We start from the raw sequence: 18,668 nt of genomic DNA on the forward strand, positions 1-18,668 counted from the left end.
GGAATAATCCAAATAAGCCTCTGACATAGTGCAATATCTGCTCGTGATTCCAAAGTCACCAAATCCTGAGGCAGTTCAAAGGCGCCAGATGGGGTTTAAAAAAAAAACAGACTTATCCTAGAGGCTGCAGCTTGTAGAAACATATCTGATGCAATAAGTCCTCCTGGTAAAGATTTACTTTAAATTTTAAGAAAACATCTAGTGCTTTTTCTATGAAAACTCTACTAGGTGAAGGAAAAAAGGAGACTGGTGGTAAAAATCAATTTGATCCTATCTCTAATGTTTTATATTTATAACAATGTAAGTTTTTATAATAATGACGATGTATCCATTATCATTTTTGAATTAAAACGTTTCAAAGAATCAACTTAGAATGTTCCATTTTCTTATACTGCCAAAGAAGGATGTTAAAACATTTCTGTCTTCATTTCATTAAAACTGTTCAAATGTCAAAACAAATAAATACATACATTTAGCTTTATATGGAAGTAAAAACTCTGTGGCTATGAATGCAACCTTTGAAAGGGTATTTTTGGTGTTTCTAAAGTTTTCTTAACATCAGAAATGAGAATTTGGGCTACGCTGACCGCCACCTATGAGGTGACGACATTTTGAAACATGGCTCCCAGTCAATGAATGGAGGAAACCTGGCTCCTAGTCATCCCTGAGAAGCCCAGAAGTCGACCGTGTGGTAACTGGCTCTCAGGGTAATGAAGCCCAGCATCCACTGCTTACCGTCGTGGTGATGGTCTCTTCAGTCACGACCTTCAGGGTGTCGACCACTGAGATGTAGCCAAGCCGCCGGGCAATGGCGAGGGCAGTGTTCCCATTCTGGCGAGAGGGAAACGTGGACAAGGAATTCACAAGTCATCCCACGTGTCTCAGTGCTTGTATGTTCCCACACATGTCACCTATACAAAACCTCAGGTGTGTAAAACCTCAGGTGTGTGTCTGCTCAGTCTCACCCCAGTGCCACACACAAAACGCTGTTTCATCAGAGTCAGGCCTCGCACGAAACCCACCGAACCTGTTCCTACTCATACAGCAGAGTCTGGGCTGCTACACAAAGACTCCAAGAAGCGTCTTAACAGTCTAGGTAATCAAGGACACAAACATGTGTGTCTTTTTATATATCTACTTCCTACTGGATGGCAAGGCAATCGGTAGGTTTTAAGTGTGAAACACTAATCCCATCTCTCTCTCTGGGCAGTGTACAACCATGGAGATATTGTCCTTTCCACTTCATGCGAATGAATGCTCTGTTCATGCCTATTAACACAGGTGAAAAAGCAACAGTGGTGCATGAGAGATGTGAGAAGACACCAGTGCCCGGCCCACATCCTCCCTCTCCCCTTCGTGGGCCCATTGCTCTTACCACAGTGAGTTCATTGGGGGAGGCATTGTTCTGAAGCAGCACATTGATGATGTGTGTGTGTCCCTGTTGCGCTGCTTGATGCAAAGGCGTGTACCCATTCTGCAGGAGGAGGATGGAAGAAATGGCTCTTACTTCTTTGGACACAAAAAGCAATGATTTTGGTGGGAACAAAGGAGAAAGGAGTTTACCTTTGTTTTGGCATTAACTTTTGCAGAATGCTGGAGTAGGAAATTAACGATCTTGATATTTCCATAGTGGCAGCCTACATGTAGCGGCGTGTAGCCCATCTGTAATTATATACACACATACGTGAACCATCCTAAGTACACTTTTAGGGACAGCTAACCGAACGAGAAGCAAATTGTTATTTAACTTTTCTCTTTGAAATGACAAAAATAGATTTTGTTTTCTCTTATGAAAAAAAAACAAAAAATGTCCTTGATAATTCTCAGAGCTAGTCTTAGGTATAAACAATAATACCATCTCATGTGCAAATACACACATGTGTGTGTGTATTTTATATATATATATATGATATATATGATATGTATGTATGTATATATATATCATATATGTATACATATCATATATATAATATATAATATATATGTGTAATATGAAACTTCCCAAAGTGCACTCTCTCATAACAGCTAATTTTATTCTCATAACAACTTTTCAAGACTGGAAGGAAAGATGAAGCAATAGAAGCCTAGATAGAGTGATTCAGTGGCTTCTTATCAATGGGTCAGAAGAGTGTTCTAGGTAAGACTTGGACTAGAATTTACGGAACACTCTATTCTCTAAAAATATAAAATCAAGGTTAAAAATATGAGTGGCTAAATGATGACGTAAGGCAGTAGATAAACCTCAGAATGCATGACAGAGATAGAAGGAAACAGAAATACTAAAAACGAGGAGGCTGGTGTGAGTGCAGGAGGGCTGAGAAGTATGAACTTGATCTAGCTACGTATGCTCTAGTGAAAGTCTCCTGCCTACCTGGCTAGAGGGCCACCGTTTAAAAACCACTGATTTAGAAAAACAATGGATTGTTTCTCAAAATAATATCCACTAACCCCTGAGGGGCTATAAGTTCTGTTTATTTAAAAATACATCAAGTATGTGTATACATTCCAGATAATTATTTTTAAAAATAAAGATATTCCAGATACTTTTCTAGATGGACACCTTGCAACAGACACCACTACACAATTTCAGTGCCCATGTTAAATCTGTTTGTGATGACACTGGCAGTATCAGATTGCTGAAAGGGAGAGACCTGACTTTTTATAATATTTCTAAATGGTCATGAGGGTGACCATGCTTTCAAGGGTGTGCATCTCATGTAATGGCACTAATGTGTCTTTATGGTGACTTGGTGCTATAGACTGAATGTGCCCCCCAAATTAGTATCTTGAAACCCTAATCCCAAGTGTGATAGTATTTGGAGGTGGGGCCTTTGGGAGGTGATTAGGTCATGAGGGTGGCGCCCTCTTAATGGGATTAGTGGCCTTATAAGAGATAGGAGAGTTCATCTCCTCTCTGCTTTCTGCCATGTGAGAATACAACGAGAAGATGGCCACCTGAAAATCAGGAAGAAGGACCTTATCAGACACCAGATCTGCTGGCACCTCAATGTTGGACTTCCTAACCTCCAGAACTGTGAGAAGTAAAGGTTTCTCCAATCTATGGTATTCTTGACAAAGCAGCCCAAACTGACCAAGACATTCTGGTAGATGGATATATTTGAATTTGAAAAATTGGCTGAGACCACAGCCAATTCTGGGAAGTAAAAACACCACCCCACGATGTGCTGTCCTAAAGATCTGATTCTGGTCACATTTTATTCCATGAAGTGAACAAGCAGTATATCCACACTGACCAGACTCCCTCTGATATGCTCACCATAACTACATGTATATGCAACCGACTTATGCCCCTAAAGCTGCTTCACGCCCAATGAAGGATATCCCCTTTTGGTGAGCAGAGTCCACTTGCGTGCTTTGCAGGGCTCTTTCTTGGTACTGAGAGGTTCAGGATAAGGCATTGGGAATTAGAATGCTGCTTAGGGAGGGAGGCATGAAAATACTTTTCTCCTATCAGTTCTCAGCACAATGAACTTAATTGATTGAGGTAACATTATTTCCAAGTTTCGTGGTAAATCAGGATCCCAAGCCAACAAAATACAGAAAATATTTTTTAAACTTGAAATTTTAAGAGACTCTTCAAGTTTTCATTCAACTTGACTAAACAATGATGCATCAGTTTCCAACGGCGCTTGTGCTAAATGTATTCGATATTTTTAAAACAAATTGGATCATGTTAAGTATTTTACTGCACAGTTTCTACCCATCCTCATAGCATCCCATCTACTTTGTAATTTAAGCGAACAAATATAATGGTATTTTACATTCCAATGTGTAGGCTCCTTGGGGATGTTTTCTTTACCAGTAAGACTGAAAACTCATAGGATATAATAAACTCCTATTCACATGGTTAAGGAGCAAGTCCGAGCACACTCTCTTTTTAGCACCTCTGCTCTACTCAACTATGCGGTGATCATATGTTGTGCTCTTTGCTGAGAAAGGAAAGAAAAAGAATTTTTAAGAGACAGAGAGATGCTTTCCTAATTGTATCAATTGTGAAGGGCAGAAAAAGTATATACCTCAAAAACATGAAAATAAGAACAAAAATGATTACTGACTGTAACCTGAGATAGGCTGAGTTAGGAGAAAACCCTAGTACAGACCTGAAGCTCTTAAACTGAAGTGTCACTTGTCAAATTGGGATAAGGTACAGCACCCTTTCCTCTCCTCCCAAACTGCCTTTGAGACTCATTGCCACGTTTCCTGACTGAATTTTGGTGTATGCCTTGGGTGTGTTGAGGCAAAAGAAAATATTGAGGAACTTAACCCTGTTTATGCCTTCTAGAATTTTTAATCTATATAGAGAGGTAACCAAAAATGTGTTTAAGTCTCTTTGTGTGTGTGTGTGTGTGTGTGTGTGTGTGTGTGTAAATGAAACACGGGGTAAAAACATTTACCATGAAATTGAAAATTTCTAGAGATTTCTTTTTTCATGGAAGGATTCAAGCAAAATAACAACTATCAGGTAAATCCCATCTGATTTTTCCCCCCAGAGTCAAAAATGCTTTTATTTTCAAAATGTAAAGGAACAATAAACCTTTCAGCCCTTAGCACTGCTTTATTGGTTTCTCTGTTAAATACTCAGCTAACTAGGAAGGCATTCAAGGCTAAGAACAATGAAATGTTCTACAATGAAAAGTTTGGGAGGGAAATAGAGTGAAGGGAGAGCTGGGCAACTAGGGTACCAAACGAGGCCACGGAGACTTCAAGGGCACAGAGCATTTCAGAAAGGGATGTGGAGAGGAGCTTGCATACTTCACAGTTCTGCCTAGGGCTGTCCTGGCCCAGGACCATACTTTGGCTTTACTATTTTAGCACACAGTTTTTAAAGCATAAAGGATCTTGCCTGGTCAGGTCTCTTTTGAGCAACTTCTTTCTAACAGAACACAGTACAGGTGAAGCAGCCAAGCAATAGAGCTTCAAGCAATGTCCAAAGGGTATCTACTCAGGACGGCTCCATCTGTGCTGGTCCCATAAATCCAGTCTGAATGTGATGTCTGCAAACCTTTTTACCTGGCTAATTCCTGGTGATACCTCTATATTACCAATATCTTCAATATCTGTCCATATACCTCAGAATCCATCTATATTATACATAAAAATATTTGTATTCACAATATTTGATAAGCATTCGTTTTTCTGTCAAAAGGCGACATAGAAAGAAAGGTTCTATTTCAGAGTAGATAAAACAAATTCGATGTGAAGAGGTAACAAAATGAAGCACGGAAAGAAAATGTTCAGAGAAATGAGATTAATGTGAAGTCACATCTTTGAGGATGACACAAAATGTCCATTTTTTAAAATCTTAGTTTGAAGTTGTGGCATTATACGAGATTAATCAGTAATTTCTTTTTTCTTTCGGAAAAGAGCTATTTTGGTGGGGTTAGGGGGCGGGAGGCTAGGGAACCACTAGTGACCACATATACCTTAAGGAATTTAGCAAGTGAGTAATGATTGAATAAAATTTAATTTACCCTTATTATAAACTATGCCTGAACAAAGTTAGAGGTCACAAATTACTCACAAACTTTTCCATGTGCATTTTTCACATCAGTCACCAAAACTAGGAAAGGTACAAATTTTTATACTCTGTCCTTGAAAGGTGGATCTGTTGTAACAGGATCAACAGTGTTAACACGGGAGGATATTGACATGCAGCTAGGATAACGCACCCAGGCCATGAAAGATACAAGCATCTGGGAACACTAGAATCCCAAGAATTTAGTGTCCCATGCACAGATATACCTTTGAAATACTGTGTATAAAAGATATAATGGAGAATTTGTCGTTTCCCTGATAAATTTGCACCTGCTTCCATACAGGAGTCACTCAGTGACACTTCGTATGGACACATGTTTTTTGCATACCTTTGTTTGGGCATCCACATGGGCCCCTTGGTTTACGAGGACTTCGGCCACGTTCACTCTGTCTTCTTGAGCCGCCAAATGGAGTGGGGTCAGGCCACTCTGCAAAGGATTCAAAGGACAGTCATCTCACAGGAGGAAAGGGAGCACACATGGGCATGTTTGAGAAACAATTGGCGAATTCTAGGAGAGTGAGCCTAGAATTTCTATGTTAAACAAAATCTATGGAATCAGTTTATATACTAGCGCTGTGGCAACATTGTTATCTGCAGGCTTAATGAATAATTCCACACATATTCAAAAGTGGAGGCAATGGGCTGAACTCTGCGTATTCATCACAGACTCAGCAATTATCAAGGATTTCCTACATTTGTTCCATTCAGCCTTATTTCCCTTGTTTTTCCCTGTGTAGTATTTTAAAGCAAATGACAACCATTATACCATTTCTTGCTACATACGTCAGTATCGCCTTAAAAAAGACTTTTTTTTTTCAAAATTATGCACTTGTAAATGCATTACCAGTGGTAGTAGCTTTAGCGCAAAATATTAAAATAAAAAGTTTATAAGTTGAACACTGATATATGATATTTTCTCCATTAAATATTAATATCCCAAACCTGACACATACCTTCTGTATGTTGTGCTGGGTGAAAAAAGGTGGCCTATGAAATGTAATGTGAGTGCTAGATCAGGAGCATTTCCAGGTCACTTAGATGGTGAATCTGTTTAAAGAGACTGAATATTTGAAACTGACTCTAGCACAGAACATACAGGCTATACGGTTGTTCAGATGGCCACGAAAATAATCACTAAGACTGTGCCCTGGTTTAAAAGTTCCTTGGTGTTGTAAAGTACTTTTCTCATAAATAATAATTAAGAGAAAGTGAGTTGGTGTAAGTGCTTCTAGATTATTTCCTTTCATCCCTTATGAGTACAGAAGTTAATATCTGGAGGCCTTCTTTCTTCCCCTGTAACATTTGTGCAATGACAACATCAAACTGTCCTATTTGTCAGAGAAAAGGAGTGAATCAAAAGCAGCATCAGAAAGGGTTCAGAACCATCTAGATGCTGCACGTTATTTATTCAGGGCTCACTATTGTGTCAAACAAATTCCAGACTCAGGAATAGTAATTCGCTGTTGACTTTTTAATAATGTTTATAGAATTCTGAAGGAAGCTCACTCAAACTGAATAAAAGGGAAATACGAAAAGGAGGACTGATGCATTCACTTGAACTCCAAGAAAAATAAGCCAGGGCCAAAATGGCACCACCCAAACACTGACATAATCATAGAACAATGTTCCGTATTCAACTTTAGAAGAAACAAATATTTTCAGCCGTAACATTTTGTAAAAGTGTCACGGTCAACTATTCTGAGTTTGAGACTTTTCAGAACTCCGAAAATACTCTACTGCGTGGCAATTAGCAAAGTTTGATCATGTATCCTGGCACATGACCTAACCTCTCGTGTTCCCCACCCCCCATCCCGTCTATATTCATGCATGCGTGGGTTACCCACCCTACCTGCCACAGAGTCATTTCCAAGTTTCTCAGGCTTCCTTTTCCTCCATCGGACAAAGGGCCTCATTGTTACAATTTAGGTGCACACCTGCTCTATTAAGATCATCATAATCCTGCATTTAAATTCTGTTTTCTTGTTGGTCTTCCTCAAACCACTGTGAGCTTGTTGAGGCAAATACTGTATGTTTAATCTCTGTATAATCAGTGTCTCGTACCTAGCTTTTAATCCATCTACTAACTGATTAAATCAGAGGACACAATAAATATCTTTTAGGTGAAACATTAAATAAAGAGAATTTTATTTTTATAGTCATGAATTTGGTTAAAAAGATTAAAAAGAATAGCATGATGGTGAAAACAGCCCTGTTTGATTGAGTTCAGATTTATCTGTTTATCTTTTATGGGGTTTCAACCATTGAACATTTTAAAAATGGCATTTATTTGGAACAAAGAACAGTGCCAATTCAGAATAGCAGCAGCTCTGTTTGATATTCTATTTGCTTTATATATAAAGATAGCCACTTGTGGTCTGCAAAATCCATGTGGGGAAACAGCATCAAAAGTGAAATCAAAGCAAATCAGATACTAGTACTTCAGCAGTAACTTAGGCTCATGGTCTCTTTTGCTTAAAGCCACTGAGAGTGCTGGTTACTAGTATGGAAAAAAATAAGTGGAAACAATAAAGTGTTTGGTTCAACATAAATTTTCATGAAAGCTAAATCTTATCTTGTAAGTATTTAATTTTTATAGCAAGGAAATAAAGTCTAATGTTAAATGGGAAGGTGGGATGGTTGGGTAGGAGAGGAATTACAGACTATTATAACTCTGGCAGCTCAGGAAACTGGCAGAGAAACTGTCAGGGTTCCTTATCGAATAATAAAGTTCCACTGATAATGTTTTCACATTGGAGCTTATTTAATACTTTATCAGAAAAGGACAACTGAGAAAGGAAGCAAAGATTTACAAATGCCTTTGTACTAAACAGTTTCCAGGTGCTATGAGTACTTGAAAGTTCCTTGAGTACCATGTGCTAATGGGAAACCAGCTGAGCGGCTCTTTCAAATTTCCTTGGAAGTATCGCTGCTTATATGTATTCAGGAAGGTGGCTGAAAATTTCCAGGTTTCCTTGTTTTACTATGCATGTCTTTTGGTCTTCAGAATTCCCTTGCTAATGCCCAATCCTCCAAAGTAAACGCTGACAAATTCTTTCTAAAGTGTTTTCAGCCTAGAAATATTTCATGAGTCTAAGGTGAATTCCAAGACTGGATACATATTGTAACCACTTGACTGGAGGATTTTAAAGAAAAAAAAAAAGAGACAGTCATAATGTACTTTGGTATCAAGCCAACTGAAAATGTTAACCTGTTAACCAATTGTTAAGGTCTACATTGTCGCTGGGAGAATTGAGGAGGAAATATTCTGGGCTCACAAGAGAAAAATACTCTAGTGGATAGTAAAATGTGTTTCAACCCAAGAAGGCCAGGTTCTCTACCTCATTTAGATAAGTTGAATTTTGCAGCAAACTATTACAAGGCTAGTTTATATGTTGGTATATGAAACTTAGAAAATTCAAAAGCTCAAACAAATCCTGATTGTAATGATTATTTGATAATCCTTTGTGATTCCCATTAATGCTGAGACACGCGTTCTTAAAAGGAATGTTTAAAAAGAAAGATGAGAAAATCAAATTGGTACACCAGAAAAAAATTGGAAAAGGTGTTTTCTCTGTAATGATCAAAAAGGATTTTCAAGGTACTGAAATTGAAAAGAAAGGTTTCCCTGGTCTTTTGGTTTACAGAATTTGTAAAATTACAGCCTTGAGGATTCAGATTAGTGCAGAGTAAGCTTTTCCCCAAAATGTGCAAAGTCCAAACTTAACACAACGTTTATTTTTCTACCTAGAAGAAGGTGCTGAATGTTATCTAGTTAATCCTCATGACATCTCTGTGAAATAAATATTGTCTTCATTGACTAGAGAATGAAACTGAGGCTTAGAGAGCTCACATGACATGCCCAAATTACATATCTAGTCAGAGACAGATTTAGGATTCATACCCTCTGTGATTCCAAAACACAGGCCACATATGTTAAAAATAATTAAATCACTTGTTATTAGTCAGCATAAAACTATTCCTATGCTGAAACTCTCTTCTAATATTTGAGCTACATCTCAGCAATGCCAGTTGTGCCATCGGTAACTGGTAGAGAAGACGCTACATGCTGGGGACATCCTTGGGGGTTTTGTGTTATTTGACAACTTAGAAACACCTGTCCCATGTTTTAGGCAGATCTCAGACTCAGGCATTAATAAGCAGGCAGCTTATTAATTCTCTGACATATGCAATGACACTGGGATATATGCAGTACATCATTAACATGTCTTTGGTCAATTGTGGGCTGGACTTGCACTTCGCTTCACAAAGTTCTGGCACTTTCTTTACTAATAATAGGAATGTCATATGAAGACAGGGGAGTTTGAAGAATTTTGGGAACAGTATTTACAAGTTCCTTGGAACGGCCAATTTGTAAACAACGACTAGACATGTAAGCTAATAACCTTTCCAATCCTTTGAATAAAAAAGATACTCCACATTTCTGTTACTAAAATGAACTCTCTGAAGGCAGCACTGTTACCGGTTTCTTTTTTCACCTTGGGCTTAAACTGGGATAGGCAAGGAGTCGGTGTCCCCAGAAATGTTTGTGAATGAAAAGACAAACTACAATTTATAACTTCTTAGTTGCTACATTCTGGTGAGGTAACAATGTTGCTCTTCGAATGAACATTACCACAAACCTTCATGGTTTTAGCAAAACTCTGGACTTAATTTTTAAACGCTACTCATTTGTATGACTTTGCAATTATTGACCTCGCAAACTCTTATCGGTGAAACAGATTGCTTCCAACCAAGTGTTTGCTATGGTAAAGAGCACTTTGGCAAACGTCTTGCAATATTATACTTCACACACTCGACCTGGCCCAGATTTTTCATGACTTCCTACTGACCTTTCTGACAGCTGAGGTTTGGTTGTGTTGTTCACTTTGGAGAGAAAAAAAAAGGTGATCTACCTTATTACTCAGGTTCACGTTGGCATTTCTGCTGAGGAGCAGTGACACCATGTCCACATGTCCTTCCTGAGCTGCAAGATGGACAGAAGCAATTCCTTGCCGGGTAACTGCGTTTGCATCAGCACCATATTCCAGCAGAGTTGTCGCTATGTCCATCTGGTTCTTTTTGGCAGCGATGTGCAGCGGTGTATAACCATTCTGTCAACACGAATCATGTGGTCACATGCCCAGGAACAAGGTGAAAACGTGTGTAGTGCATTTTCAATAGTATGCCTCCCTATCTCGTGATTCTTTTTTTTTGGATGGTTTAAAAATTCACGAGTAAGTAAGCTACCACTGGTAAATCAAGCAATGCCATTCATGTGGGGTCCCCATGTCTCCCACACCTACTTAGGGAAAACATAATACTTATAAACAATTTAATGAAAGAGAGTCAGAGTAACAACGGTTTTACAAAAAGGTAGACAGGGTTCCCTCTTATAGGTAGTTATATTAGTAGGTGCTCAGTAATTACTTGCTTTATGTAAATGGGGGATGAGAGGGAAACCCACTAGGAAACAACAAACAATGCAGTACCATGGGGACATGTTCAGAGCCATTATTCCACCTTGAAAATCCCTTTGATGGCTATCTATTGCTTACAAGTACAACCTTTTAATTTTCATGGTAGTCAAAATGCTATAATCTACTCCTATATGCCCCTCTGATTGCCTCTTTCAAAAACTCCAGTCTCTATGCTATGTTTCATCTGAACTAAACCCAGGACAACGTACAACTCATGTTTCTGTCTTGCCTACTCTACTAAGAATGCTTTTCCCCAATATGCCCTCTGGGCCACCATCCATCAATTGAAGATTGAGCTCAAATATTACACCTTCATGAAGTCTTTTACTTCCCTCTCACCCTCCTACACCTGTTCCCCACTTGACTAACTCCAATCAAAGTCCTGGCAATATTTAATGGCTATATTAGATATTCAATAATATTTATTATTATTTTTGTTTATACATGTGTCTCTTCTACTAAATATAAATTTATCAAAGGTATGTATTGTGTTGTATTTGTCTTTGTATCTATAGCATTTCACAATGATTGGAGAATCCTCAGAATTTCAGTCAAGCTTACTAGGACTTCCAGGTCCTTCTCCTGGCTGGCCTGGAATGCTCAGAGGTAGAGGCAACCAAAATTCCTTTGATAAATTATTAATTAGCCATGCCTCAGGAGCCTTCAGAGTCCTCTTCCCTGAGAAAGAAAGGTCCCCTGCCTTAGGGGACCGTGTCCTGGCTCATAGTCATTTAACAGAAATGCAAGATTATATTTCGACATGGACACACATCTCAGTATATAAAGTATGCCAATAAAATAAGACTTTTTTTTTATAGACAAGAGGATTTAGAGGAAAAAAACGGAATCCAGGATTTGTATTCAGGAATAGGATCCAAATCCAGATAATGGATCAGTCACAATCTTTCTAAACCACATGGATGTGTCAGAAACAATGCAGAAGGCAGTGAGGGCTGCTGCCCCCTGATCAGGCAGCCTACTGCACTTGACTCTCATATTTAAGTCACTGGCATGTCCTAATACGACAGCATTTCTTACGTGATAAATGCTCTGTCTGCAATCGATTGTAGAGAGAGGATTTAAACTGTTGGATATCAGCCCGTGAATGTGGAAATGTGACTTTCAGACTCTTCTGAAACCAGCCTCTGACAAATGCGATGAGCCAGGGTAGAAGAAGATTTTATATTCCTATCTTTAGTTTTGACCTATTGCCATCTGGAAACCCCAGCTGACCTGGGAAGCATTTGGCCCTCTGCTCAGACACACCCTTCAGAAACAAGAGAGCTTTGGACTGAGCCCAGCTCTACGGAGAGTGACAGGAGGGGGTGAGCTGTTTCACTGCCACCCCCTACCCCTACATAAAAAGGAAAATTCACAAAGCAGAGCTAAAATAAGAAATCAGATGAGTTAATAAGTCTAATACTAGCTAATTAGAGTGGTAAAGGCAAGATACAGTTAGAATTTAGCTTCTGATCATGCATCTTATCTTTTTTTTTTCTTTTTTTTGGTTGATTTTGCTACTGATATAACCTTCAAGTTGGTCACTTCTCAACCCCTAAAGGCAGATCAGGATGCTCTGAGATGTAACAATCCCCTTGATTACTTTTATCTCCACCCCAAAATCTTAGGGTCTAGAAAACACTAATCAAGGGAAGCTCTGTGTCTCTGTAATGAATGCCAATTGCACCAACTCACTGAGGGGTTTACCTGAACTCCTTACCTGAGCTACAAAGGAAAGCATAAAGCAAGGGGGAACTAAATCATTGTATTGTTTTAGAATGGAAAGTTAATCTCAGAAAGACTTAAGAAATATTTAAAATAATCAACAAATAGCTGATGTTGCGACCTATAATGTAGGATTTTCTACATTTCTCTAGTTATTTCTAATTTCTGGAAAGTAAAATGATTCTTACTCATCACATTAAACAAGACAGATGCATTTATCAGATGACAAATAAAATAGTGATAGATTCAACTGTAGAATAATCTTAACCAACAATCTTTTCCTCTTGATGCAGAGGCTAAAGTACTTTGTCCAAAGTGCCATGTGTGCTTTTGCATTCCAAAATGAAAACAAAAGCAAATATAATTTTGAATTATCAAAAGTAATACTGAGGGTGCCAAAAAAATGTATAAAAGTGGACACTTTGGTCAATGTTGCTCAAGCAGTAGTTTGCCGTAATCAGAAGTGTCTGGATGCTGATGGTAACCACTTTGAGCACCTCTTGTAATTGCAGAAGTCAAATGTGACTTGTATTCATCTTTTGTTACCAGTATATATTGAGTAGTTCAGTTTTGATACAGTTTTCCTTTCTTAAAATGTGTATACATTTTTTTGGCACCCTCTGTATATTTACATCATCCTTTATATCGTCTCCAAGAAGTATCACAATCTCTACTGATCCATATCAATAGATACATTGCGCATTCTATGGAAGACAAATCTGACAAAGAAACAGGTAAGACTCACTATCCCTTTCACAATTCGTGCTCAGCTTATGCCTAAACTCCAGCCAATCCTCTTTCCAGCACAGTATCTGCCTCAGGAAATAGGTCGGGTTAAAATGGATTACAGAAGCCCATCTACATTTTAGGTCCCCCACTCCCATTACTGAAAATCACGTCATGTTTCTAGGGCATGTATGAGTAAGAAAATACGTTGGCAATCCTACACAAGAGAAGAAAGGGTGAGAAGAAAGCATCACATACTCTAAAAACCAGAATGTGAATTAAAGCAGAGTTGACACAGAGCCCCCTGCTATCATATCCACATGTGATCATGCCCTATTGAGCCCTTGTCCGCCATTTCTCACCACTGCCCGAATTCAGAAACGCCTGAGTTCCCTGGAGTAAAGGAGGGTATTTGCCTACCCTATAATCATTCTCCTTCCTTCCTTAATAAATAAAACTGGCATTGTGCCCAGATGAAAAATTATTATTTCTCAGCTTCCCTTGCATAAGGAAGGAGCCAATGAGATATAAAGAGAAATGGTTAGGTGGAGCTTTTGGGAATACTCTATCGCCTGACTTTCTTTCCTGCCTGTTGCTTCAAAATCTTTACTGCCTAGCTCCTGTCTGTTTACGACACGAGAAAAATAGTCTCATCAGCTTAAACCACTGTAGCTAGGTCTTTTTTCTAGCAGACGAAGCGAATCCCTAACTAATAAAACTGCCTTTGCTTAGGATCAAAGTCTAGAAAAAACTCCTGACCAGGACCACTGCCTCAGAAAGTAGGGATAGTTGGACATGTGGCAGAGATGGCATTACAGAGGCTCTTATGGAGGCAATTGTGCTACGGGAATGGGAATGTCCTATTAGAAAAAACTTGTGTTTAATTGACTGTAAAAGATATGCCTAAGGCTCAAGGGCTGTTATAAGGAATTAGTTTAAGAATTGCTTTTCAACTCTGTGTCAAAGATGTTTGGCAGATGCGAAACCAGAAATACAAAGTCTTGTTTCACAAATATAAAGCTGGAAATCAACTACAAATATATCAGCTAGTGACCAGTGTAAGAGTTATTTGAGGATAAAAGGTGGATTGGATTCATTTTGTTGCATTTATTATTTTGTAACTCTTGTTACTTCTATACTGCTTGGCACTAGTTGTGTCAAAATTATTGCTCTCAAGTGAGAAATAAATAGTTCACTTATTAATTATTCACTGGTTGTCTACCAAGAACTTGGGGTTATTTATAATAATAGGAAAGTGGCCCAGGCTTAAAGGGATATTAAAATTAACTGGAATGAAATAGACAAGCATTAATTTTTTTTACAATTTTATATCATTTTTAAAATTGTGGTAAAATATACATAATGTATAACTTACCATTTTAACTATTTTTAAAATACATTAAGTACAGTCACATTGTTCTCCAAACATTAGCACCATCCAGCTGCAAACTGAAACTCTACCAATTTAACACTAACTCCCCATTTCTTCCCCCGACCTCAGTTCCTGGCAACTAGCATTCTACTTTCTGTCCCTCTATAAGTGACATCACACAACATTTGGACTTTTGTGTGACTGGCTTGTTTCACTTAGCGTAATGTCTTTGAGGTTCATCCATGTTGTAGCATGTGTCAGAATTTCCTTCCTTCTTAAGGCTGAATACTCCTCCTTGGTATGAATATTCTACATTTTGTTTATCCAGCTATCCTTTAAGGGACACTTGAGTTGCTCTCATCTTTTAGCTATTGTGAATAGTGCTGCTATTCCTTCTTCCTTCCTTCCTTCCTTCCTTCCTTCCTTCCTTCCTTCCTTCCTTCCTTCCTTCCTTCCTTTCCTTTCCTTTCCTTTCCTTTCCTTTCCTTTCTTTAAGATAAAGTTTTCTCAAAAACCAAAGCACAGCTTTTTGTTAGAAAGAACGTCAGAATCAGAAATTATTGGGGGTGTGGGGGGAAGGGGAAAAGCAACATTTAGATGAAAAGCAAGTTTGGGGGCTTGATTTTGAATTGTAGATTTCACTGGGTACAATTTTGGAGAGGATGGGGTAGCAGATGTTTGAGAAATACAGAAAAAGAGGTTCTGAGAAATACCCATCAAAGATAGCATATTCTTTAAATGTAGAAAGTACCTAAAACTTGCTCCCTTGAAGTATTCCAAGTAATCAAGAACAGCCTGGATTCATTGATCTGTGTGTACAAGAGGTTTGATCTAAACACTAAGTTTAAAGAAGAGCAATGTAGCTGCCCCAAAATTAATGAGTAAAACAAGGATATAAAAAGCACTAAGGATGCTAAAAGTTCCTTCAACCAACAGTGCTTCGTAAAAGAACTGGATACCATTTAAATTGTAGTTTGCATCATTCCAATGTTTTTTTATCATAGTCACCTGCTCTACAATAGAGAACTTACTTAACCCACAGAACTCTATTAACCTATTTTTCAATAAACTCTTCTTTGTGATTCACCTCTCAAATCAGAACACCAAGGTAATGAGAAAGCCATATCCTCTACACATCTCTTTGCTGAGAAATCTAGGTTGTCTAATGGTCAAAAACGCTCTAACAATAAGGATAAAGATTCTCGTTAGCAATAACCAAAACACATAAGCAAAACCTCCCAACTTAATTTATGAAACATAAATCCCTTGAAGACAATGTTTTATGGTCGGGGAAAATGTAACACATATTTTATAACTTTGACAAATCAGAACTTTCTTACACCCTCAAGCTGTTCTTATGTTTTTAATTTGGCTAAAGAGTACTTTAACTTTGTTTCCTTCCCAGGCTCCACGATGTCCTAGATTTTCAAGGAACATCAATTGACAAGTAAATATTTGTAGAGCGGCAACCACATGAGTTGACTAAATAGCTGAAGGCACAAATTTCCTAAGGGGCTTACATTTCTGTGATTTTTAAGGGGTGCCTAAATGAGGAGGGTGTGACAGATGACGCAAAAGTGGGAGTGCACAGAGACACTGAAGGACACTGCCCGTCAGTGTCCTCATGCTGTCGAATTACAGATACCTTTGCAGCCGCATGAGGTGAGGCTCCTTGGTCCAAAAGCAGAAGGGCCACTTTCTGATTATCGTAATGTGCAGCTACATGCAGTGGAGTGAGCCCGCTCTGAAAACACGTGCAGAAACAACAACCAGTGTCAAAAGTGTGTTAACATCAGAGGCCTAGATTTAGCAGATGGGATTATATTGGATATAACACAGAGAATAATTTACATTCCATCATCCTCAATACTGGGAACTCAGCATTCACCTCCTTTTTCTGAAGCGTTCTTCATCCTATGAGACTTAAATATGGTTCAGTTATATGTTAGGGGGCTGCTGGTGAATATTAGCAAGTGCTTGTTTTGTTACTATGGAAGTGGCCTGTTACAGGATGGTCGATGACCTCATACCTTCCCAGAAGCATCTGGAGAAGCACTTTTCTGTAGCAGGAGATTGGCTACTTCAAGCTTCCCATATTTTGCTGCCACATGAAGGGGAGTAAATCCTTTCTGGAAAAAGAAACATAAAAATAATGAACAACAGGAGCTGGCCCGGTGGCTCAGGCGTTTGGAGCTCCATGCTCCTAACTCCGAAGGCTGCTGGTTCGATTCCCACATGGGTCAGTGGACTCTCAACCACAAGATTGCTGGTTCAACTCCTTGAGTCCCGCAATGGATGGGGGGCTCCGCCCCCTGCAACTAAGATTGAACACAGCACCTTGAGCTGAGCTGCCTCCCAGATGGCTCAGTTGGTTGGAGCGTGTCCTCTCAACCACAAGATTGCTGGTTCGATTCCCGCAAGGGATGGTGGGCTGTGCCCCCTGCAACTAGCAAAGGCAACTGGACCTGGAGCTGAGCTGCACCCTCCACAACTAAGACTGAAAGGACAACAACTTTAAACTGAGCTGCACCCTCCACAACTAAGATTGAAAGGACAACAACTTGACTTGGAAAAAGAAAAAGTCCTGGAAGTACACACTGCCCCAATAAAGTCCTGTTCCCCTTGTGGCAATTGTGGACCTCCCGTAATCTCAGACTAGAGTCTTTCTCTTCTCCTGTCACCATTTCCACATGTATATACGCATCTTTATGTGTGTTTCAATCTTCAGAAGTAGGAATCAGAGATTCTCACACCTTAGCCACCACAAGGGAACAGAATTATAACACATGGTTCTAGCCCAAGAAATAGGTAGAGTTGGATACTGAGGTTAAGTAGCTAAGCTCCCTTGCTTCCAACTTCTACAAGGATCTGGGTACCAAGCAGTCAGTCAACAAGCAGTGGTAGAAGGGTCCCAACATGATTCAGGACTGGAGGGTGATCAACACATTTGACCTCAAGAGATTATAGCCAACTAGAGTAAATGGGCAACTGGCTTGGTGGAAAGGATGGGGCACGCAAAACACCATCATCCATTTCTCTGTTTTACACACTGAATAAGATCCAGGAACTTACATCTACTGAACAGCCTAAAGAATCACAGGGAATGAAGTTTGAAGTAGTTATTTTTTCAGATAGTTTTCCAAGTATTTACAATTAGCTTGTGCATTGATTACACATTAATGCTTCTTCTCTGCATCCAAATAAAGAGAGTGCAACACGATTTCTAGATTTCTAAGACAGTCTGTAGGGCAATTAATTCATCTTCCTATCACACTTGCTAGGTTTACATAGTATCATAAGAAAAATGAGCTCTAAATTTTGCATTCTGCAACTGTGTGGGATGTTATTACTTTAAGGCATCCGAGTTGAGAAAAATTCAAACCATAACAAGAACAACAAACAAAAAGAACCCAAGAAAATTCCCCTCCTGATTAGAAAGTATCATGAAAGTATTAACCAACTGAGCTTTGATAATGCAGTTTATATACATGGCCTCAGCAAGTGAAACTCGGGATGTGTTTCTCAACCACCATTTAAATCTATCAAATAACTTGAAAGAAATATCTGACTCTAGATACCAATAAGTTTTCGTTAGAAGGTAATGTACTAAGAAACATGACAGATAGCCAGACACAGACACAGACACACCCCCGCCTAAACTACCCTTCCCCACCCCAGGGCTTTGCAGGCCAATGTTTATGATTACCCTGGGATCTTAAGGATACATGTTGTACAGCCTTTGCACCTACTACTAGGTACAGAGTATCGAAATACCTATCAGGCTGGCGCAAAAGTAATCGCTGTGTAAAAG

The 18,668-nt window shown here is 39.0% G+C and overlaps 1 protein-coding gene across 1 annotated transcript in view; it reads right to left on the reverse strand.

Annotated features, from left to right (window-relative positions):
• Positions 1 to 18,668, reverse strand: part of ANK3 (ankyrin 3) — a 303,291-nt gene that overhangs the window by 116,131 nt on the left and 168,492 nt on the right. The window contains exons 15-21 of the mRNA XM_081075424.1: positions 16,888 to 16,986; positions 16,503 to 16,601; positions 10,471 to 10,668; positions 5,886 to 5,984; positions 1,564 to 1,662; positions 1,376 to 1,474; positions 736 to 831 (exon numbers count right to left, since the gene is read on the reverse strand). Of these exons, the coding sequence (XP_080931550.1) occupies positions 736 to 831; positions 1,376 to 1,474; positions 1,564 to 1,662; positions 5,886 to 5,984; positions 10,471 to 10,668; positions 16,503 to 16,601; positions 16,888 to 16,986 (789 nt within the window). The remainder of the gene's footprint in view (positions 1 to 735; positions 832 to 1,375; positions 1,475 to 1,563; positions 1,663 to 5,885; positions 5,985 to 10,470; positions 10,669 to 16,502; positions 16,602 to 16,887; positions 16,987 to 18,668) is intronic.

Source organism: Rhinolophus hipposideros (assembly GCF_964194185.1).
Source record: "Rhinolophus hipposideros genome assembly, chromosome: 15".
In the NCBI taxonomy this organism is placed as follows: domain Eukaryota; kingdom Metazoa; phylum Chordata; class Mammalia; order Chiroptera; family Rhinolophidae; genus Rhinolophus; species Rhinolophus hipposideros.